Below are 24,483 nucleotides of genomic sequence, written 5' to 3'. Positions count from 1 at the left end.
TGGCTAAAAACACAAAGCATGTCCTCTTGGCTAAGAGAATAAGAAAGAGATTAAGAGAGACAGAAAGACAAACAAAAAGACTAACCAATGAAAGACGTCTCTCCCAGGTAGCCTCTCCGCCTGAGCACCACCTCCAGGAACTTGTCCTCCTCATCCACCACGTAGTACTCCTTCTCCAGAGAGATCCAGGCCCAGTCCAGACGGAACTGCTGCACCTTGAGCTTGTTACCACCTGGACAAAATACATAACAGAAATAAAAAAAAATGTCAGTTTCATTCAAAAAACAAAATCTCTCATACTTAGATGAGTTGACTAAATATGTTGAACATACTGTTTGTGACGCAGTGGGTCTGTGCCTATTAAACTACCAAATGCTGAGTTCAATATTCTGTAAAAACTGGAAAAGAAACAATGAGGGGGAATTCTGTGACCCAAGGGAAGAATTACTGTAATGATGAAGAAGTGTTTTAATTATTTCCAATGTGCAGTCCAAATGTTTCCAACACATCTGCTGTAGAATATTCGAAGATTCATAAAAAAAAGAAACCACACAATATTATACCTTTCTATATCTAACAGTCTTTTCGTGTGCTCTACAATTAAATTCAAATTTTCCTTTTGTTGAACAGTATTTTCTTCTCGCCTGCGCACATCGTCCTGAGGATTGGATGCATGCCAGCCAGCCAATCAATGTTCTAAATGGCCGTGTTAGCGCTAGGCTAATAGAACTACTAAATAGCTGCCACTTCAACAGGCGGACAGGAAGGATGCTGCTTTGTGTGGCAAATTTACCCACCTGCAAGGGTAAAGGGTTGAGTTCTGGGATAATGAAAGGACATAATGAGATAGCATTGTAAAACTTGAATAAAAGAAGTGGGGGATTTCTTTTTTGCTGCTTTTGTGTAGTGATAAACAATGCCCAAGTATGCATGGCATTCCTGCGAGTGTGTGTTTTACTGGCAGAGGGAAATGCAGAGGATGAGGACTGTTTGCGCAGACGTAATGTGTAGGCTGTCAGAAAGGAAATCTCATTTAGTTCTATTGAGGACAATTTCAAAGCTATTTGTTCTTTCAAGTCATTTATGCCTCTTAAATGGTGGAGCAGTAAGGCTGTTAAAAGCACACACAGCAGAGCACTTCACCTCCATCAACGTAGAGGTCATAAACGGCAGCAGGGCAGCAGAGCTGCTCAAATCTCATCGGGCAAAAAAAGAAAAAATCCTCTAATACTCTGACAGTCTGATAAAATAGTATTTCCCTGTGCTGATCCATAAAATAGCAATCAATCAAGTTTTATTTATATAGCACATTTCATACGGCAAATAAAAATAAAAAATAAAAATAGCATCATAAAGAATGGATATGATACCCTCCACCTCTACAACTCAGATTCAGCTCTCTGTTAGAATAAAGCTCTAACATGGCATGCCGACATGGCGCTAAAACGCAGCAGAGGTGAAAAGTTCAACACTTCCCGGCTTGGCAGACATAGCTACAACATGCTGAGGTGAGGAGACAGCTAATATAATCAGAGCTCATGTATCTTCCAAAAAGCCTGTAGGCCAAGTGCAGGCTCCACTTAGCACACACACACACAACTTTTCAATCCCAACTTCGCTGCAACCTTCACTTTCATCCCGACTCCCTGATAGTAAATGCAGCATAAGCTGCCTGAGATCTTAGTGTGTCTGTGTTTGTGTGTGTGTGTGTGTGTGTGTGTGTGTACCAGTCCTTCTGCGTGACCTCCCACTGAAGGAGCTGTGCACAGACAATAAGGATCTGAGTCAGAGGGCTTCAGGACTGTCTCATTCCTCCAGCCTTTCAGAAGGATAAAAGACCTCTCACATGTGCTGACCATCCAAAAAAGCAGCTTTGAAATCATCCTCAATAGAGCTAAATTCACTTTACACCCTCTTTCAAAGGCTTTCCTAACAAAAAACTCAACACACGGGTTTGGTTTTTTGAACCAATTAGGGATCATAGTTTCTGCAGAGAAAGTTCCAAGGATCAGGACACCGAGAAATCTGCAGAGAAAAACTTTGATGCTGGCTTGTGATGTACGATCTACTTTACAGCGTTATAACTAACAGCTTTATAGTCATAAAGGGTTTTAAATCAAAAGGCATGTAACCATATATGTTCAGTACTGTAAGTGAACATAAGTATGCTCAACGTCATCATGTAAACCATCTTCTTTGGGACTACAAGACAATATAGACTCAGCTCCTGACTTGAGTCTCTATATGGTCAAGCAAGTAGGGCTGTTCCGAATACCATTTTTTGGGCTTCGAAGCTTCAGTGAGAAATATTCGGAGGTATTCGAAGCTTCAGGACAGTGCTGCTGCCGTACTACTGTACACACACGCACCTCTACACACAACAAACAGGGATATCCGTCCGAGAATAACTATTAATAATAATGTTTAAAATGAATAATGAATAATGTTGCGGGACTATTCCTTATTTCATAGGCTATTTGGGGATTTATACACTATTATTACATACTTATATATTAAAAAAACAAAAAAACGAAGCATTCGAATACTGATTTGGAGGTCAATTACCATGGCAACGGTCAAAGCTTCAAAGCATTCGGGTCAGCCCTAGAAGCAAGCTTGGCTTTTGAGCCTCTTTTAGCTAATTGGTTTGGTTTTATGGCCCACAAATTGCTGTATGATTCAGTCTTAATGCTCTCTTTTACCTCACTTTCAGCTAAAGAAAAAACTCTAGTAGGTAGTGTGCCAGCTAGCCGGTGGTGAACAAATTTGAACCAGGAGCAAGCTAAACATCCAAATCCATTCCCCAGAAGTTAGTGGAGACCTAACCAGAGCGATGAGGGAAGTGAGTATTGGATTATTCCTCAGGTGGCCAGAGACACGACTCTACATGAATGCTAATGTTGCAGCTCGCCTGCTGGTTGAAGATAGGGAATTGCTTGCTAAGAGGTTAGCCTTGACAGAGACACTTTGGCGTACAACCAAAATTAAATGCTGCAGCGCAATTACGGATCAACTAAAATGTTTTAAAAGCAAAACAGAGGAAGTGACACTTCTTCTATTTCCCGTCTTTTCATAAAAAGAGTGTCAAGGCAAGCTCTCCTCCCACAGTAACACACACACACACACACACACACACACACACACACACACACACACCTCTCGTTTCTCGCCAACCTTCTCTTTCTAAAGATATTTAAATCCTCGACCCCTAAAAGAGACCTTCCGCGAACGTTTCGTTCAAAAGCACATCAAAACAAGTGCTACTGATGTTCACACATACTGTAAGCCTCAGTGTCTGAATGTGCTGCTTGGTACGAGCCAAGATCCTCAACACTTTGAGCATAGGGAGAGTCTTTTAAGTTATAAAACTAAAGGCTACGTAAAGTCAAGAGACGTTAGTGTTAAAGTCAAAGAGTGGTTGAAAGTTATTTTTTATTTTGTAAAGCAGAGTCTGTAACCATGATTTGCGAACACAGGCCTACTGCCATACATGCTCTGTATGAGTCAGCTTGAGAGCAAACGGAAAAGTCAGAGTTTAAGACGTTATTTTCTTTTCATAAATAATGATACCCATACTCCAAAACAGCCCAGAAAGCACCACTTAAGGCTTTTCTTAGCATGTAGCGATAACCACCGTTATTACACCGACCAACCAAATCACCATTACGAACACTTTTTTGTAGGTCACTGTAGGACACCAAGTGAAGAGTGTCAACTTGATGTTTTACACGATGGGCCTCATGCAGCAACATTCTCTCTCTCTTATATTTTATCTTCATTTTCTGTTAAACCTGCAGTAAGCAGAATATTTTTGGCATCATTGGGCAAAAATGCCATAACCCCAAACACTACATAAGGGAAGGTATTAGCTAGGTATATTAATAATTAACTGTTTAACTGTTAACCAACATTAAGAATTTTTACTGATTAATGCCATCAGTTAAACAGTTAAAAGAAATAGCTAGAAAGCTGAGTTAAACTCAGAGGAGTGGCTTGTCACTTAAAGGAGAATAGCTGGTCGAACTAATCTTGTCAGTTAACGGTTAATAATCGTTGAACGAGGCTTCGTTATTGGTATAGAAAAAAAAATCTAAATTAGCATCCTTACATTAGCATAGGTAACGCCCCAAAACACTATATAAGGGCAGGTGTTGCGCCATGTGCAACTACTCTGGCACATGCCCAAGAATTGGAATTGCATGAGGCCTAGTATGTTATAACTTGTGCTACATGCAGCACAGCCACACAATTACTTTCCTTTAAGGGATGATAAAGAAATCAGACGGGCAATAAATACATTATACAGTCTGTCAACGGCCACCACTAGGCACAGCAAAATATGGATAGAGCGCTCATTCTGCCACCTGACAGCAATTTTCAAAATTGCCACATTAAATCTTCGGATCAGATGCTTTTTCAAACTCTTCTCTAACACAGACTCACACTTGTCAAATAAACATAACTCACACACATAAAGGTGGAACTGTATCATTCACAGGTTTTGGGGATGAGTGTGAAGCAAGTTAAAGTGTGTGAGTGTGGTAGTGAAGTGTCTGTATGAGCTCTTTGTGCTGGACTGCTGCTGGAGCATGTACTGTCACAGCCGACGCTGTTAAAATGACTTTTAGATTAGGAACATCACCACCAGCCAGATAAATGGAGATTTTTTTGTTTTGTTTTTGATTCAAAACAAATGTGAGATTACGCTCTTAGCTTCAGTCTTAAAAAATCCGAGCTGTCTTGACTTTTCTTGAGTTTCAACTCAACTGTCTGTGAGTGTGTGTGTGAGACTTCACACTCAAAATCAAAGGAAATGTTTCACAGCGAGGCGATGCCGTCTGCTGCTCGGTACATTTATTCTGCTGCTGGCGGTGTGGCCCTTCCCTCACTGTTACGTCTCCATCTGCCTTCTATACTCCTTTGTATACGAGTCCCCAACTCCCAGTGCAACTGGCAACCAACAAACCCAATGATCTCTCTCTCTCTCTCTCTTTTTAACCATGGAAAACTTTCGGGAAACATTGGACTGGGAAGTAATCGCTAAATCTGCTATTTATTCAGTTGGCAACATACTCGTTTTTTACAAAGAACGTAGCATGGGAAGCGCTGCAACACTCTTTCTGCTAAAATAGACTTCCAGTAATACTTTCGTAGTAGAAGCCCACGCACCATCCATCCGGCAGGAGTACCTCTCTACATAAATTCTGACGGTTGACAAAATACAAATATCTCCCTCTACCTCGGGATGTTTCAACACCTTTTAGTTTATCCTGACAGATGTGTGGCAGTCACTGTGCAAACGTTGGGAGGCTCGGCGTGTTGTACAACTGGTGGCAAAGATTGTGATGGGCTCTGCACTCAGCTCCTGCTACAAGGAGTGTGTGTGTGTGGCCATGCATGTATCAGACTGAAAGCAGGTCATTTTACAGGTCTTTTAGCAGCAGCCTAATCCAGTGTCTCTGTGTGTGTTATATGTGTGTATCCCACTACATCGCCTAAGGCAACTGGCATGATAGTGGAAATCTCCCGAGGTGTGGTGAGATATCAGCAGGCTGACCAGGAAATTCAAGGCCCTGCGGCAAACACAAGTATTTAAAATGCTGCTTAACTCGAGGGCAAGTTGATGCCAACGCGTGTGAGCTTTTCTTTGTTGTTAATTTACCCGGATCAAGTACATTTGGACTCCTCCTTTACATGTGTGTAGGTAATTACTTCCACTTGTCACAGCGTTTGATCAATCACTTCACAGGACGTCAAACCGAAACCAAATGGAAGGACGGATCTGGCGTAGGAGTATTATTATTATACACTGTATATGTGATTGTGTGTGCCTTTGGGCAACACAGGAAGTGAAGGGCACAAAAGTTGCGTGCGACAGAATAACGTTTCCTCCCTACATCCAATAGCCATCAGGCATGACTGAGCTGCAGAAACACCTTAAGCGACCTCGCACATGAAACCGCAAGCAACTGACATCTGGGGCAGAGGATCCTCACTCCTTTGAAGTTCTTGTGATACACTTAATAACCGTGAGCTTTCTCACTGATGTCTACAAAGACAGCCGTATACGACCCTGGGCGTAGCTTAAAGGGAGAAGGCTCGGGGACAAAGAAACGGTGGATCCTTGAGGTGTATGTGTGCGTCTGCGGTTGTGCACGTGTACGCCTGTATCGGTGTGCGTTTCAGATGAATGTCTGCTGCAGGATTTTTTTGTGTTCATCACAGAGATAGAACCCCAGCACGCCTATCACTTCAGCACATGTCTCCCCATGCCACCGATATAATATTTAACAGAGGGATGAGTTTAATGTATCTCAGGACGGTTACTGGCACTCCTGAGAGCAAACTGTGTCTAAGCACGGAGATGATAAACTAGCTACTGAAATCACTGCTTTTTCCTTCTCCACTTTTTTTCCTCCCCCTCTGCTCTCATTTTTCCTCCATTATCTCCTCCGACTCCGTAAAACAAAATTAGATTTTGCCAGAAAATGTTAATTTTTACTTCAAATGTTTACTTTTAGATATATGGTTTTTATTAGAGGGTTTCAAAATACAAGTAATAAAGCAGAGCTCACAACAGCTCCCCAGTGCTGCGTGTTTTATATATTGCAATGTGGAGAGAAAAACGCTTATAAAGAATCGCTTTACGTTGTTATGGTCGTACGATTTAAATATAAATTAAAGGTCCATTAAGATCCATTAAAGTCGGTAAGGAAGGCCGTAAAACAGAGATTGAGATTTTATGTGAGCTTTGCAACAGTTTCATTTTGTATAGAGGAAATCATATGGCAGATAAGACAAACTTAGATGAATTAAAAACGGCTAAGATAAAAACATTGAGTAAAGGAACGATGTGAATAAAAGGTAACAGATGAGAAAAGAGAAAATCCAATGCCGATAATTGGGAGCAATGTAGTCAAAAAATGTAAATCAGAACATTTCAGTGGCAAAATAAATGTTGAAAAGACCCAGCTTTATGTTTACTCTTGAGATTAGAGGGTGTTTGGTCATGCTTGTGTGTTTACGCGTCAGGCGTCGGCTGTCAAGCGTAGAGAGAGAGAGATACAGAATCAAAGATGATTAACCGTGATGAAAAAATCTCTTCAACAAGTCTCACACGCTCGTCTCAACGCTCTAATGAGATGCACATCATCGCGAGTGACATTCGCAACTGCAGAACGTGCTGTAATCCTACAACAGAGAGATCCATCAGCGCCAACGCTGACAGACAAACACGGCAGGCGGGTGCAGACAGCAGGAAAAAGACAGCGAGGGTGTGACAGTGAAACCAGAATCGTGATGCCTGAGACAGAGTCGACACTTCGGCACAATAAAAAAAAACGCAGCGTGTTGAGATTAAACTCGGCGAGACGGGAGGGCGAAACATTAAGACTGTACCTCGAGAGGAAAAGAAGACATTGATAGGCGGCGAGACAGACGACAAATAACACTAAAGAACAAAATATATAACGAACATGGGTGCTGAGCGAAGTCAAAGACTGGAAAATGAATAAAACACATCCAACGAGATCTAACAGTGACAGTGTGAAAAGGGGGAGATGAAGAGGATAAAGATAGGAGAGTTTGGCCCTTGGAGAAGTGAGTGACAGTAAATTCCTGAATGCAGAAAGATAAAGCAAATCCTCTCCTAAAGCCAGGGGATGCGTTAGTGTGTGCGTACGTGTGTGTGTGACAGTGTGTGCCGCATGCTGATGTACACCTTGGAATCCTGCCCTGATCGGTAAACTTTGCTGGACAGGTTGACAACAAAAAAAAGGTCAAGGGATTAACCTCCATTTGTGTCCATGGCGACAGTCAGTTTAAGCCTGTAATTGTTTGTTTTTTAAGGTTCTTTCACATCACCTTCTCAAGCAGGTGAGATGTATTAGAAGAGGATTGGAAAAAGTTAAAGCACAATGAATTCCAACCTTAAAGACAACTTTTTCCAATTCCAGAAATTCCAAGAAATCCAGCAATCAAAAAACGGATTATCCCATTTTACATTCAACGTGCTCATGGATGACTTCAAAACTTCTGAGCCAAGACATAATTTGTCATTCTACTATTGAGTTAAAGAGTTTAAAAGTTATTATGGGAGCAGTTTAAAATTGACTCATTTATTTCCTTTTTTTCAGCCACTGATTTCTTTCATCCATTAGAAAAGAAAGTCAGCATGCTTATAAATAATTTGCGACGCTTATCATTCGACAGAGGAGAGGGAAACGCGACGCCTTTTGAAGAGAGGAGAAAAAAAAAAAGTCAAAGCGGCGCCGCAGATCCACAACCGATCACACATCGCGCACAAACAACAACTGATGATAAAGAACTGGCGCCCTTGCAGTGTAGATAATTAGTCTTCTGACACTAACAAGGGGGAAAGTCAGACACAAAGTATTTTTGGTCATATTTAAGAGATTTGTGAGGACCAAAAAATGCATGTATTGTGTGCAGTGACACTTGGATAAAATGGGAATAGGGGGGTGTTTTAAGGGGATATATTGTAACCCTAGATAAAGCAGTGGTATGTCGGGAGAGGATGGGATGAAAGGACTCTAACAATCAACCTTGTTTGCAGGGGGAGGAGAAACGTACTGAAAAAAAAGTCGGGAAGAGCAGAGAGGTTGTGGCAAAACATGCTGGTCTTATTTAGCTTACAGGTACTTTCTTCTCAGAAAAGATCTTTCTGTGTGAGAATGTATAAAACATTTCTTGTATCTACATGAAAATGACAAAAAAATTCTATGCATTTTTAAGTAGTGAGGTTATTGCCATCAGATAAAACTTGCAAATTCACCCATATTACCACTTACCCTCAGTGGTATCTAACCATGCAGAGAGCTTTGGTTTTAGATATGTCAGATATCTCAAAACTTGGACAAATAAAACCCAAACTATCTGTTCTACTAGATTCATAACTATGTTTTCATTTGTGTATAATCAGCTGAAACTAAGAATTGTTGTGTTTTCATTAGCTTATAATGAGTCCTTCATATCTACATAGGGAGCGGGTCCTCTTCACAGAGTACACCATGTTGCTCTGCCATGTTTCTACAGTAGCCCAGAACGGACAAACCAAACACTGGCTCTAGAGAGAGCCTTTAGCATTTTTATGTTACCTGAAGACATGCTTGTGAAACTGCGGTAACGTGAGCCGCAGAGTGCAAAACCGTGGTACCACCAGCCGCCGTCTGACTTCCGTTGCTCCTAAAGTGGTGTTATTATGGTAAGGATGGCCTCTGAGCGAGGCGAACGGCGTAACTGCGGTTTTGCACTCTGCAGCTCACGTTACTGCAGTCTTGTGAGGGAGGAGTGAGCGGAGGGGTACTCAGTTGGTTGCAATCTGCAACCACACCACTATATTCCGCCAAATCATACAAACAGTACCTTTAAGTAAAACTGAACGATTTGATTAGTTAATAAATCGATCAGTCAATCGACTGAAAAAATTCTGCAACTATTGAGATAATTGATTTATTGTTAAGTAGTTTTTCAAGCAAAAAATCTAACACATCTCTCCTGTTCCAGCTTCTCAAATTTGAGGTTTTGGTTTTCTTTGTCTGTTTTGTTTTATTTATGTGCTAGTCAACAGAATATATGTGGGAAATTTGACAAAATAAGAACCGCAACACCTGTGGCCGTTAAGTCAAATGAAAGTCAGCGCCTTGTTGCTCGCGCCTACATAGACATGAACGAGCATCGCTCAAAACAGTGAGGCGACACACGTCAGCTAAAACCACAATATCACCCTATATTTCACCTGCTTGGCAGTAATGTTAGCTGACCAGACGAAGGCTTCTCTATGAATCAATGCTGATCCTAGTGTTGGCTTTTCCTGCCTCAGCCTCCCAACCGCAGCCGGAGCAAACAGGGGAGACACCAGAGTTTTGGTCGGAGACGATAACGTTTCTCGCTGCAGAGCCCCGTCACTTCACAAGACACGGGAAACCTCTGTTGGTCTGGAGGAGCTGCAGCATTTATTTCTGCACAAACGTCCACTGTACATTCACTAGATATTCTCAGAGCTAAACTAACTCTTCTGCAGTGTGTAGTGTGCGCGCATGCACGTGAGAGTGGAGCGAAAGAGCAAGTGAGAATGAGCGTGGTGTGTGAGTGAATGCAAGCAGGCAGGCAGAGGAGCAGAGGAGCAGAGGAGCAGAGACTCCGGCCCTGGAGACCAAAGCTACGGTCTCCCCCGCATCCCCCGACCGCGGCCAATACTGTTTTGCAAGACGGGCTTCACTAGATATAACTTTGCGGTTTTGGTGCTTCCGTGTAGTTTGTGTTGGAGTCTTGTCTGAATCATCATTATTTGCAGATGTACTATTTGTATTGTAAGTATTTTGTTTTCATGATTTTCTAATTTGCTTCATTATAATTTCTGTATGTTTTCTGTTGCTAACTGTCATCTGAACACCCAGAGAGAAGCCTGGGAAACGAGCCATGTTGTAGCCCATAACAGTTAACTACAGTGATCCCAGCGGGTGTTAACCTGTGACAGAAGGTGCTTCCTGCCACTCTTCCCCTGTAGATGAGCCTGTAATAGGGCTACGTAATTACCAGTGGCTGCCTCGGAGCTCTGCCCAGCTCAGACGCCCAGGGCTCTCATTACCCACAATGCTGCCTGGGCTCTTAAATATCAAACGCCTCTTTGTGCTTGAGGCCCGACCGCCCCCTTCGCCTACGGCTACCCCTCTGTGCTCTGCTGTGCATGCACATCTGGATTGATGTACCTGCTTACATGAATGTAATGTTACACATAATGCTCACTTCCTGTAAAATACAGGCTTGCAGACATGGAGGAGTTGATTTGGGGGATTTTCTGGGGGAGGTAGACACTGAGAAGGATGCTTTACACTTTGTAGTACCTGCTGCTATGAAGCACTGTAGTGCTGCCTTTTAAGGAAGCCTAAGTGAAACCTATGGATTGATAATATAAACTCATGTACTTCAATTACAGAATTTCTTTTAAAAGCCGTGGGCCTTTTTTTTTTTTTAAAGCCAGACTGGTGCCAAGAGCAGAGAAAAAGAAAGAAAAGAACTTTACGGGAGCATGGACAATCAATTAGTCAATGTTTCTCCTTTCATGTGCATAAAGGATATGTTATTCGTCTACACATTAACACTTTCTTCTAAGTGCATAAGCACCACAGTGTGAAAAATGAGTCTCGGGCTAATACACAAGTCCGTTATTTAGACAGAAAGTGTACAATATATGGTTTTCTTCTTGTGTAATGTCAATTTAATTTGTGATTATCGATGGTTAATGCCTACTGTAGATTTCAACTTGAGAGAATCAACATAAAACAAGACTGTTATATCCAATTGTAACATTGCAATACACCCAGCCAACCCAACCCAATCAACACTTTTTGATTCATAGTCTTGTAGTCGTGTGATTGAGACATATTGTGTTATTTTGCTGAGTTTCTGAATGTTAACTGGAGAATTTCTCTGCCATTTAATTCAAATATGTCAATGGTGTGAGGCTAACAGGGCAGTACAACAGTTTTTCAGTGAGTGCTTAGTCTTTAATATAATACCATCATGTCTGATCATAAAGGAGGGAAATTAACATACCGAGAGTCTGTTGCAACATGTGTGCTATTATAAAAGAAGTGCGCCTCATCTTCTTACTGTACATTTAAGGCAAGATTGCACAAAAAAAATGTGTGGTGTATGTGTAAATTAGTCATTTTCACACAAAAACGTAGGCACATATTTGCACACGTACGGTAAGGTTGAGAAAATTTAATTAAGAGTGAGCCCTACTGAATTCATTAAAAAAATAAGAAAGGAAAAAGAGAGCAGAAGCCAATAACAACTAAACCCATAAACCCCCCGTGATCTGACTGCTTTAAAAAAAAAAAATCAAGCGTGGGCTAGGAGTTGTGGCTCTGTGGTCATGAAACTTAAACCTAAACCACAATGTGAAGGTTTTTATGAAAGCGTTCATTGTGGGTGCTTTATTTCTTTAATATGAAATCTAGATATTTGTATTACTTTTTATGTTTAACAACTTATACTGCATTGCTTTACAAACCGTTCTATAAATCATCATTATTTCTATTGGTTACGCTGGCCCCCCCGAATGACAAAACACAAAAGGAAGCAATAAGGAAATGCTTCTAATAAGACTAAGACAGCCAAACATTTGTGTTTGTTTAGGTATTTGCAACATGTCCCACTTGTTTGTGCTTCCACTCTTGTATGCGTTTGCAGCATTTCTTCATTTGGAGTCCATTTCCCTAAATGTTTAAGCTTTTCCTCTTGTGGCATATACATTTTGTTCTTATAAATACTCCAATAATTGCTGATCTGAGACAAATGCGACCACCTCTTAAGCTTTCCTTCACTCGCAGAAATTTCCCACACAAGTCTCCAAGTCGCTGAGTGCTTAATTAGCTGCTGCCTTAGTAAATGGAATCTAATTACATGCAAGTGAACATATAGAACGAAATGTGCAGCATTTAAAGAGGCCAATTCATGTGCATAAATCAGGAAGTGAATGACGGTCATAATGCATCTCAAATTAGTCCTAACACAGAGGATTTTACACATAAAACTGAAAGTGTGTTCTTCAAACTGAAAGTGCTCTTTGCTTGATGTACAAGAGTTTTCTCAACAGTTGAACTACTGCCATAAGCAGAGTTTAGACTGAACAATTCAGCGCTCCTTTAATTTGATATATAATATGTATTTTGTAGCTTGTATTTTCAATACATGTTCTTCAAGATTTTCTCTATGCTGACAAGAAAATCATCCTTGGATCAAGATAGAATACACAGTAATACTACTTGACATATCCTGCAGCTATATTCACAAATTACTCAGGCAGTCACATTAAATCGAAAAACTGTGAAAGTGATAATCTCGGCACCTCAAATATGACTTTCCTATCTTTGATGAACCTGTGAGCCAGTTCACCAGTAAGTTAATACGACGTAGCGTACAGTTACAGACAAAGGGCCTCTGTCGGCCTACGCAGATTTGTCAGAGATATATATTCTGACCCACAACTGCAGTGCCGCTCTGAATGGCAACAACTTTGGTCCAAGTTTTACTTCCTGTCGGCTACTGCATTAACAACCATTGGAACAGGAAATACTAAGGCTGTGCCAAAATTCCATACTAGCATGGTATTTAGTACGCTAAAACAGTATGTGAGATATTTTAGTATGTCCGAAACCTTAGTATGAAACCAATAGCATGCAAATTGCATACTATTTCTGGTGACACTAAGTCGGCATTAATATCCCACAATGCAATGCGACAGCTCTGTCACATCAATAACGCCTCAATTTAACTGTAAGTCTTCGCTAGGCATGATATATATTTTCGATTAATTGAGACCTTGATTCTCGCAAACCGTAGTTTTGGTCACACATGGTTGGAATAGGTTACCATGGTTACACGTCTCCAACCGGCAAGGAGGCTCTCAGGAAGTGACAACATAAATTACAGCTCAGTGCGTCCAAAAAGATACACACTACTACTTTATTCACACAAAAGTATGTTGAACGATAGCACACCTTTTGAGTATGTAGTGCATAGTATGCGATTTTGGACGAAGTCTAAAGGGCCCATTTTTAACATTTATGTTTTTAAATTTGAAAAGGTCTACAGGCAAATCCTGAATCACACAAAGTCAGTGCAAATATCAGTCGCCTCATGCATCTGAAGCTGATAGAGGGAAGGTTTTTAGCCCAGTGATTATGAATGAAAACAACATAAATTTAAAAAATACTCTTTACTGAACTGTTTGTAAAAATCTGCCAGGGACAATTTACAAAATTAAACTCCAACTTGAGTTGTAATATCATGTGAGTGTGATTCTCTGAACCCTGATAACTACTGCAGAAACTCTGAGAGTTACAGATTCACCCGAAGAGCTGAGTCTAAAGGTCAGAGAGGCCATACCAGACCCAAAACTGTGACAGGTCTGATATTCACCTGAGCCAATTTGTATTTATCAACATTTTGTTTAAATGCCACTCGGCAAAAACATTCAGGACCTTTCTGCTCATACAGTGTAAAGTCTGGAAAATAAGTGGCAAAAATTGAAATGTAAATACAAAGATAAAAGGTGAAATCTTACCGTTATCCTCCACGGAGAAATGGAAGAGATCAGACGTAGCATTTTCTTCCTTCCGTAGCACGTAGCAGATGTTCAGGTCATCGATATCAGCTGTAACAGGAACAGGAAAGTAAAACAGGTATGAAAATCAGGGCTGCAAGAAACACAAAACAATCATGCAAATATGGTAAAACCCTGTTAGCCTCAAACCCCACAAAGAAAAACCAACAAAAATCAAAATGACAAGCAAACAACAACAAACGTTTTGATGTAATAACTGCAATGCAAATGAGGGCCAGTGTGCTCCACATTTTAAACTGAAGGGTTACACTGTCGTGTCAATGATGCATGATGAAAAGTTTAACCTTGCTCCGACTTAAAGCAAGGTGATGGCTAAATTATAAATTGCATATTGAAGAGATATGCCCTTGTCAAGATTTTAAAAAATATATATTTATGAAACAATTAGCATTTTAAGATAAAAATGAAAAACCTTCATGTGAAGTTTCACACTGGCTCCACAGAAATAGCCTCAAACACACTTTGAAGTTGTAGTATTACGGCTCTGTGGCTCGTTCAAACACTCTCTCTGTCGAATAATTGTTCAAAGACGGAAGCTGTCCTGCTTCAGCACCATATCAGCTACAGTAACAGCAGGTCTCTAGTATCACACTGATTCTGTTCCTTATCAGCACTCAGCATGAACAATTTTCTACCAGAGAAAGCGTTCTGAAAGTCATGCATCCATAATCCGGGACGATAAGGCCGCAACCTCGAATCCGAGACAGCTCGAGCTAAACCAAACAGAAAGCGTTTAAATCCTGAACCTGCCAGCTCTCTGTGTCAACAGCGGCAGAAACCAGGTGACGTGACAGTGGATCTTTTTAATGACAGACGAGGTTAAGAATGTTAAAAGCAGGATTTTTGTCGGACACCTACAGTACACTTCCACAGCTGTTTTCCCAGCTTCTCTGAATTACAGGGTTTCTGCCTGCCTTTTTTTCCACCACCATTCTCCAGAAATGTCTGTGTCAAGACTGTGAAAGGGCTTGGCCTCTGCCAACCACCTCCTTCAATAATAGATGTCAGACGAAGGAGGTTCATAAAAGTATAAACCCCTGACTCCTGCCTGGGACGCATCTTAAACCTCTTAGGTGGCTTCCTGTCACTGCTGCCTCTCCGTCTTCCCTTCTAACATGGAGAAGACACGGACAAACAAATGTCCATCCAACCATTTTACATTTATACATTATACGAAAACGATGTTTTCAAACTAGCAAGCATCGGGAGTGGCAGCAAGGAAAGGGTCTTCTCTGGTGTGTTGTGACGCAGCCGTGAACCCGAGGACCTTGCAAATGTAAAGTCAACACTGCGAACCAGGGGCACATTGTTCATTAAATATTTAAAGAGAATGCCTCATGGGATGTGCCCTGGAAATAGGGAGAGTAAATAAAGAGCGAGGGATTGTCTCTTTCACCTGACTGACTCCTCTGACGAGCCTGTTTGCTCTCTCTCTCACGCCCCTTGCCTCATTCTTTATTTCTCTCATGCCACCTACACCCCCATCCCCTTCCCTCCTGCCTCTCTTCCACTTTACTTGCTCTCTCTGCCCTCCTCTTCTGCCCCTTTGCCTCTCTTTCTCGCCGCACTCTTGTCTCATCTCTGGCCTTTTTTTTCTTCTTTTCAAAGCCTGCTGCAGCCACACAGCGGTTGTCAGAAGTATCCGTCTCCTGTCGACTGAAGAGCTCTTTTCCCACTCTGTGTTCTCAGCCCCTGTCTGTGCCGCTGTGGCACAAGCAGGTGAATTTTCTTACTTGTTCGTATAATTGCCACAGCGTGACATGAAACACTGCATTGATTGCTTCGCTTTAAACCCCAATCAGCGACATTGTCTTGATTCTGTCTGCATTATCAATAAACAGACTCGCACAGATGTTTGGAAATGTATTTTGTTGAGTGGTTTCAGGTTTTATATATGAATATTTAAGATGCACAAATTGCCATAAATTATTTCAAACTCAAACTGACCCGGTCAAACTGCGAGAGCGAGCCACAACTCAAATGCCATCCTGTCACTAAAAGATCTGCTCTGACCTTTTCACATGATCCTCTGCTTCTAGTCCCGCTTCATTTAACAAACCACTGTAGAGACCATCGGATGTGAACATTTCCCCGGAGATGCAGATATAATAAATTATTCATCTCTAACCATCTACAAGACATTTGCGTGAAACATCAGCCTCCAACTTTGGTCTGCTAATTATGATTTGATGAGGAAGGCACATCTAAATCAGGCCCACAAATTAACTATTGGAATTCCCAAGCCTGCACTTGTCACACATATGAATAATTATTACTCCATAAATTAAAAAATCTTGTGAAACATTAATCAAAACTTGCAGGTTTTTTAACTTTAACATTTTTCTCTGAAGTTTAGTGTAACATTAGGGGATTATCATTTTTTGATTACAAGAAAATTGTGTTTAAAACTGCTGCCATTTGCTAAATAAGCACTGTAATGATACTCAACAATGTATAAAAATGTTTTTTTTCATGTCAGATTGATATTAATGTCATTTTGCTTACTAATAATATGTAATATTTCTCGTTATATTAAAGAGTGAAATAACCTTTTAAGATCATTTTGTTTACCTGAACTGATAATTACATTTTCCAATCCCTTTTTTTCTGACTCAACCACTGAACAGCACTCAACAAAATCAGTGTCATTTGATTATTCCATCCACATGCAACATTCATGCAAAGGTCATGCATTATAATACTGGTGGGTGTTTGTTTACCTTGACTAAATGTGTTGATGGAGTTGTTCCCTTGTCCCAGGTTAACGATGTAACCGTGTTTGGGCTGCGTGGTGACGTGGAACACCAGGGAGGCCGGGCTGCTGTCTCTGTCCTCCGCTCTCAGCACTTTGGAGCTGATGGGGAACCCCAGCTGACCTGTGGCCAGGATCTTTAAAGCGGGGGCGCCTTTATTCACCACGATCTGGGGGACGCCGTTGTCGATCGCCACAATGGCGATCTTCATGGTTTGAGGGCGCCGAGTCTCAAACACGGTGTCGGGGAACACGTAAAAGTCGGTGTGCGTGCCGTCAGTGACCGTGAAGGAGAAAGAGTCCTCTGATGATTCGGTGCCATCGTGTTTGTAGCTGATGAGGTTTTCGTTGAGGTCTTGTTTGGTGAAGCTGGTGACGGGCGCGGACTGGTCGTAGAGGAGTTTACCGTGAACGGGCAGCTGGGTGACGGTGAATTTCAGCAGCTTCTCAGCTGTGTCCTGGTCCTCGGCGGTGAGCTCGAACGGTGTGATCAGCTTAATCTGGCCTTCTGTGACAACTAAACTATTGACAGTGACAACTGGTTTCTTATTATCAACATCCACAATAGAAACTCTAAATGTTCTGAAAATAGGATTGTAGCCGTCGGTGACTTCAAACTCAAAACTGTCCATTTTTACCTCATCGTCTGAGGTGTGGATGTAGTAAATCTTACTGCCGGCCAGCTCGAGCTGAGTAAAAGCCACAATGGGCATCCCGGGAGTATCTGTACACTCCAGGTGGCCTCTGACGGGGGCCCTTGTGACGGTGAAGACTAGATTCTCATCGGGGCTGTTGAGGTCGGTGGTGCTGAGAAGATCTGTGGTCAAAGTCACTCTGCCGCCTTCTCTCAGAGACACGCCTTTGCTGACCACATCAGGGAACACCATGTCGATACTGCCCACAGTGATGTAGAAGTAACGATCAATTAGTGGGTTCATTCCATCCGTGACGTCAAATTTAACCAAGTCTCGGATGCCCTCCTGACCGTTGTGAGTGTAAAGTATGAGCCCTGCGTCGATTTCAGCTTGTGTGAAATTCATGCCTAGTGTGACGTTCTCCAGAGACCCGGATGGGATTTTCCTCTGCAGGAGACCCTGACCGGGCCCGTACCGGATGATATATGTGAGTGCGCTGTCATCTGAATCTAAATCTGTTGCTTTGAGCACTTTGTTGTTGATGTGTTTGGTCTCCCCGATTTCCACCTCCAGACCGTCGTTGATGAGCATTCTGGGGGTCTCGTCGTCGACGGCAATGATCATAACCGTGGCTGTTTTCTGCACGGAATACTTCCCATCAGTCAGAGTGACATCAAAGCTGTCCTCTGTTGTCTCTGAGTCATCATGCTCATAAATAATACTTGATGCCTCCCTGATCTGCTCTAAAGTGAAATTAGTCACCAAAACTGAGCCTGTGGACAGCTGGTTTAAAATGGCGCCGTGTTTGGGTGGTTTTGAAATGATGAACATCAGCTCCTCAGGTGGAATATCGGCGTCTGCCCCGTTCAGAATCGGAGTGTCGATGACGATGTTCATCCCCTCCATCACGACTATCTCCCTCAAATAAATCTCGGGCTTTTCGTCATTTGCTGGGATGATGACAATGGGGAAGAAATGGTTCTCGGAGAAATTGATGCCATCAGAGCACCTAAATGTGAACCTGTCTTCCACCGGCTCTACGCCTTTGTGAATGCTCTGCACATAGTGGATATTCCCCTCCCTGATGTCTCTGATGGTAAAAGCACTGATAGCTGTTCCTGACCTGGACTTTTCTGAGCCTGGGGCGGGCGATATATTCTCCACATAGCCGGCAGTGGGCTGGACAATGATGGTGCAAAGGATATCATCCGTTGGAGTGTCATTATCATCAGCGTTCAAGTGCTGAGGGCCGATGGCGTATTTCTCTCCCTCAATGACACTGAATTGAATCCCGACTACGACCTCGGGGGCCTGGCTGTCAACAGGAAGGATAGTGACTCGAACGTGGACTCCGTTGACCTTATTGCCGCCCACTGTCCAATCGTCGGACATGTCTGTGAGAGTCAAATTGAAGCCATCCTGCTGAGAGGCGACGCCTATCTCACCACCGGTGTGTGCATACACAACAACACCATTAATAATATTAGCCTGTGTAAACCTAGTGGCAGGCACTCCTTTGACCAATATTTCACCCAATACTGGAGGATCTTCCACAATAAAGGTCAGCTGGAGGTCATCTGTGTCATCATCATGGCCTTGGATGACATTAGTTGTGATTTCCGCGGCTCCGTTTTCCAGCACGTCCAAATGAGAGCCGATTGTTCCCAGAGGCAGGCTGACGGTCGGAGTTTCATCATCGACGAGCTTTACGTTAACTTTGACCGTCACGGTTACAACGTGAAACCCATCACTGACATCTAGCTGGAATTCGTCGCTCATCGTCTCCTCCCCGTCATGAATGTATGATATCTTCCCCTCTGAGATATCCTCAAGTCTGAAAACCCCCCTTTTCTCTAGATCGGTGAACGCAACCTGGACCTGGCCGTGTTTGGCGGGCTGGCTTAGAGTAAAGGTGATCTGTTCGCTCTCTGTGTCGAGGTCTGTGACATCCAGGTCTGCAATACTGATGCAGTGCACGCCGCGTTCAAACACAGTAAAGCCCGTGTTTGTAATCTGAGGGGGTTTATTGTTGACGGGCTGGAGGTAGATGGTGAAAGCTCCTTCTGCGCTGTTCCCAGCCGTGTCTTCGACGGTGTAACGAAACTGCACGACGTGGGCTGTGATTCCGAGCTCGACATCTGGGGGGCCGTAGGAGATCTTGTGGTGGTTAATTTGAGCTTGTGTGAACTCACTAACTTCAGTGTCGGTGCTGTCTGTCAGAACTAACGAACCGAACACAACGGGGTTATTTTCATCGGTATCTGTCGGGGGCTGGATAACTGTGTATTTGAGGTCACGGTCCTCAGAGTCCAAATCTGTGTAGCGCAGAACTTCTTTGCTAAAGTGAGTGAGCTTGTACTCCTGGACGGTCATCTGCAGGGTGGTGCCGGGGAACAGCTCAGGGGGTACGTCATCTATGGGTAAAACCCGGATTATAAAAGCACTCTCTTTTGACTCATTAGGGGGGTCGTTGTCGTCCTGAACTGTGAACACAAACTGATCCATGATGGTTTCTGTGTTGTGAGGCCCCATGTGCTTGTAAAACAACTTCCCGTCAGTGATGTCTTTCTGAAGCCACTCTGTCACCTCCTTCTCATACACTTCATCCTCAGCGTTGAATTTCCAAGAGGAGGGGTCCTCTGGGGCGTCTGACTGCCGCAAGAGCACTGCGCTAATGGTAGAAAAGGGGGGAACAATGGTGAATTTAATGGTCGAGTCCTCAGAGTCAATATCGGCAGCACTGAGCATGAGGGGAGATATAGGCATCATCTGGTTTTTGAACAGCACCAGGCCGGTGTTGGCGTTTATAATCGGTGGCTCGTCGTCAGTGGGAACAATTGTTATGGGAAAAAGGAATTCCACTTCGTTTTTCCCATCCGTCATCTTGAAGACGACGTTGTCGCTGTACGTGTCGCTCCCATCGTGCTGGTACACGACGACCCCAGTTGTAAGGTCGGCAGGCGTGAAGAACTTCCTGCGAGAGCCCAGCACCACGAGGTCCCCGTGGCGCAACCCATCCACCACCGTGACGGTGACGGCGTCCAGGTTGTCCTCGTCGCTGATCTCCAAGTTGTGGGCTCCGAAGAGGGGCCTGGACTGACCCTCGTACAGCAGCTGACCCGTGTTGCGGGTCACAACGGGGGCCAGGGAGTTCATCGGCTTCACGACTATCATGAAAGCGAAGGGGTCCGAGACGGCACCGTCCGTGTCCACCACCTCGAACTCGAGCTGGAAAATCCTCTCAGTGTCCGAGTCCAGGGAGGGGGGCTTATAAGCGATTTTCAGATCCCGCAAGTCTCTCTGGTAGAAGGATGTGATGGGGAGGTTTCTGTCATCAGTGCTGACTATGTAGCCCTCCTCATAAGACAAGGGAGAGGTGATGTTGAAGATAAGCTCGTCCGGGTCCGACTCCGCATCCTCGGCGGCGAGCATGTCCGGAGTGAGGGCGGTCATGACGAACTGGCTGATCTCCATCATCATCATGGACACAAAGCTGGGTTTGGGGGGAGTGTTTTCCTCCCCCTCTTTGATGCGAATCATTACATGGAAATACTCCTGTTTCACCAGGTTGCCTTCCTTATCGTGCAGCTCCACAACCATGGGAACAAAGTCCCTGTTGGGAGACTTGCTGTCAAACGTGTGCTCATAGCGGATGTCAGATTGAGTGAATTCATCACAGTCCATCATTTTGGAAAGTTTCCCCCCATCAATGAGTCTTCCATATCTGGGCAGCATGCTGCCACTTGACAGGGATGCCACCTCACATTTAAACAACTCTCTGTCATAAGTGAACTCTAACATCTTCTTATCAATGGGGTTACTGATGGCTTTGAGATTATCAACAGTGAGAGGCATGTTTTTGGTGAGTAATTCTAGCTGCGTAAAAACTACTTCCACCTCCATCATAAAGGGGATGATAACGGTTTCGGTTTGCGCGTCGTACCTGAGCTGCAGCCTCACTCTGTCTCTAGCAGGACTCCTGGACCCGTAGTGGGAGTAGGTCACATCATTGGGACCGAAATCACACGGAAACTTTTTGGGAGAGAGATGCCCTGGTCTCTGTGAGAGCGGGTCGTTCTCCAGCACCGTGATGCTGCAGCGGTCTCCAGGCTGCGTCTGGATCACCAGATCATTGATGGGATCGATGAACACAGACCTCCCGAAAGGCACACGGATTCCGTTGTTGGCCACCAAGATCGCATCTTCAGACAGTTCAGATCTCAGCGCGTAAAATAATCCAGAGCTGTCGTCGGGTTGCGCGGCAACGAGACCTGTTACTGTAACAACGCACAGGAGGAGAAGTCTGTGGAGCAACATCGTGGCGACGGATCCGAAAACAGTCGCTCTGGAAAAACGTTCCGGTCTTTTTTGGTTGTTGAGGAGTCAGCTTGGATGCCTACACGGTGACTCCCGTGCGTCTATCCGTCCGGACCCTCGACATACTCCGAGAGAATAGCGCGCAGGAGTTTTAACTTCAGACACTTGGAGAGGGCTGCGTAAAAGCGCCACCGCCCATCTGTGCGTCTATTGGAGGAGTTTCAGGGCTGGTTACCTCAGCGCTGTCGTCAATGGGCAGCAGAGCTGTCACTCACAGGGAGGGGGCGGGCATTAGAAGACGGGTTGAATTCCACTGATTCATTACATGTATTTTTATTTATTTATTTTATTTGCACATATCCTCCTGAGACCCAGCCCATTGACATGTGTCCTATGTAGTGGACATTTTGTCCACATGCATCTCCTTTTACTCTTTTGACTTACTATATCAACCCCTGGGGTATTGTAAAGAGGACATCATGGGCTTTCCAGTGATATGGCATGTGTTTTCTTTAATCAAGTGGTCCTGTGGACATATGCTGTAAAATAAAAAATAAAGTTCAAAAAGCCTAAATTGTAAGATTTTATTTTAATACTAAATAGGAAGGAAATCACATAAAAAAAGTAATTGGAAGACTCTTTTTTTACTCGGTTCCCAGGAGGATATATAAAACTGCACAAAATCCAGTCAATGAAAAAAAAGAAAAAAGAAATGTGTCAGGAGAGGTCAAGAAGCCACAGGCTTATACAAAGGACCTCCCTCCCCCACAACCCCAGGTGAAAAAAAACTATAACAAAAAAGGATGAAAGATCTAAACTAACATAATTTTCAAAATACATCAAAAGTTAAACAACAACAAGAAGTACACAAAATGTGCAGAAAAACTTAACCAAACAGTGGAAAACAATCCAATAAAAACAATGAAATACATACAAAAGAAACAGTACAGAAAAAAAGAAAATGTATCTAAACATATCAAAAGATAATTAGACATCATGAATTAAATGTGATGATAATTTCCTTTTAAAATGTTCTTAGGATAACAAACTCTTGATAACATGTATTTTTTGGTGTTCCATATTTGTACACCACGATATCTGAGGGAGTGCAATAATTACGGAGTGTCCCCTGTCAGCACCTTAGCAAAGTATAACAATGGCGTTTAAGGATAATATTGCCCCAATTGCGCATGAGTGCTCTATTTTATTTTATTTTGTATTTATTTATTTAGCACAATTTAAGACTATACAACATAACAAAAAAATAAATGAATAATATAAAGTGCAAGAAGAGGCAAAAAAAAAACACTGGGCTTATCTGAAGCCTCCACCTATTGAGACAAGATTAATATAAAGAAATAATATGACTACATAATAGTGATAACAAACAATTAGGACAAGATATATAAAATAACAACAATAACATACAGTAAATATATGTAAAAAAAAAAGACAAGTGTGTGTGAGTGTGTGTGTGTTGCGTGGAAGTGATGGTTAGTGTTTGTAAGGAGGATATTGATTTAAATATCTATAAAGAGTTCTGGGTAATAGTAACCAAACAACATTTGAGTGGGAAAACATTTAAAAAAAACATAAAAACAGATACATGGACAACATGGGGAAAAGCAATTACGTAACACAGACGTAACACAGGTCCTATAATCATGTCATCTGTGGACATTCAGACTGTGGGCATGCAGATATTATCAATGTTTTCCATGCTATGTCAGAAAGACAAAGTTCAATAACACCACTAACTTTGTGGAGTCACGGCTTTGATGATAGAGGCTGATTTAAATCCTTAAAGGATAGAAAAATGAATGAGTAATTTGAATATTGTGATCTTTTTTAATAAAAACAAACCATTTGTTTATTGCACATTAATGCAGATAATATATGCACCAGCAGACTAGTCTGTCCCCAATGTTCATTAATAATTACTATGATTATTATTTCATCCTTCTGGGGGCATCTAAGACTGTTCAACTGCAAAAGTCCCAGGGTGATCATGGAGCATTGTTGCATGTCATCTGTCTCTCTCTGCAAATATTTCCTGTCTCTACTGTCAGACTCCTACAATAACAGATCATTTTGCTCATCATGGATTCCTTGAACAAAAATAAAAAATGTTTGCAGAAAATGTCATATAAAATTTGTTTTTTAGTAAGTTTTAGAAGTAAAATGAGGATAAATTATATTCAATGTATGGCCAAAATATGGATGAGATGTAATACTTTACTTTTGCTTTATTCCCTAAATAAAGGGATACTGTCATTAGTCTGCTCGTTGTTGGCTTATTAGTCCTCTCTAATGTTCCTCCTCATTTACTCTAACAACACAATTCCTGCAGAGCTTCTGTGTAAATAAGTTGATAGAATTGAAAGACTTATTTGTGCATGCATTTTTTAGTTTGCTGTTTAATTTAAATGTTGAATGTGGGCTTCTGAAAAATGTTGACCTTCCCTTAAGCAAGAAAAAAAACAAGTGCACACCTCTCGTTGCAGTAGGCTGGAGTGACCCTGTCCTTGTCAGCGTATGTCAGTAAACTATGATGCAAAAAAAAATCCAGATAATTACCTTCAAGAGCAGCGTCGGCATGTGAAATATAGGCTACATTTGGCTGA

At 42.5% G+C, this 24,483-nt stretch overlaps 1 protein-coding gene across 1 annotated transcript in view; it reads right to left on the bottom strand.

Moving 5' to 3' along the window:
* The window catches only part of frem2a (FRAS1 related extracellular matrix 2a), a 74,211-nt gene extending 51,285 nt beyond the window's left edge, over nt 1-22,926 (bottom strand). The window contains exons 1-3 of the mRNA XM_074611037.1: nt 16,876-22,926; nt 14,096-14,185; nt 86-232 (exon numbers count right to left, since the gene is read on the bottom strand). Of these exons, the coding sequence (XP_074467138.1) occupies nt 86-232; nt 14,096-14,185; nt 16,876-21,859 (5,221 nt within the window). The 5' untranslated portion in view covers nt 21,860-22,926. The remainder of the gene's footprint in view (nt 1-85; nt 233-14,095; nt 14,186-16,875) is intronic.
* Nucleotides 22,927-24,483: the final 1,557 nt, after the last annotated feature.

Source organism: Sebastes fasciatus, chromosome 16 (genome assembly GCF_043250625.1).
Source record: "Sebastes fasciatus isolate fSebFas1 chromosome 16, fSebFas1.pri, whole genome shotgun sequence".
In the NCBI taxonomy this organism is placed as follows: Eukaryota; Metazoa; Chordata; class Actinopteri; order Perciformes; family Sebastidae; genus Sebastes; species Sebastes fasciatus.
The sequence above is the reverse complement of the archived record's forward strand: the minus strand, read 5'-3'. Positions and strand labels throughout refer to the sequence as shown.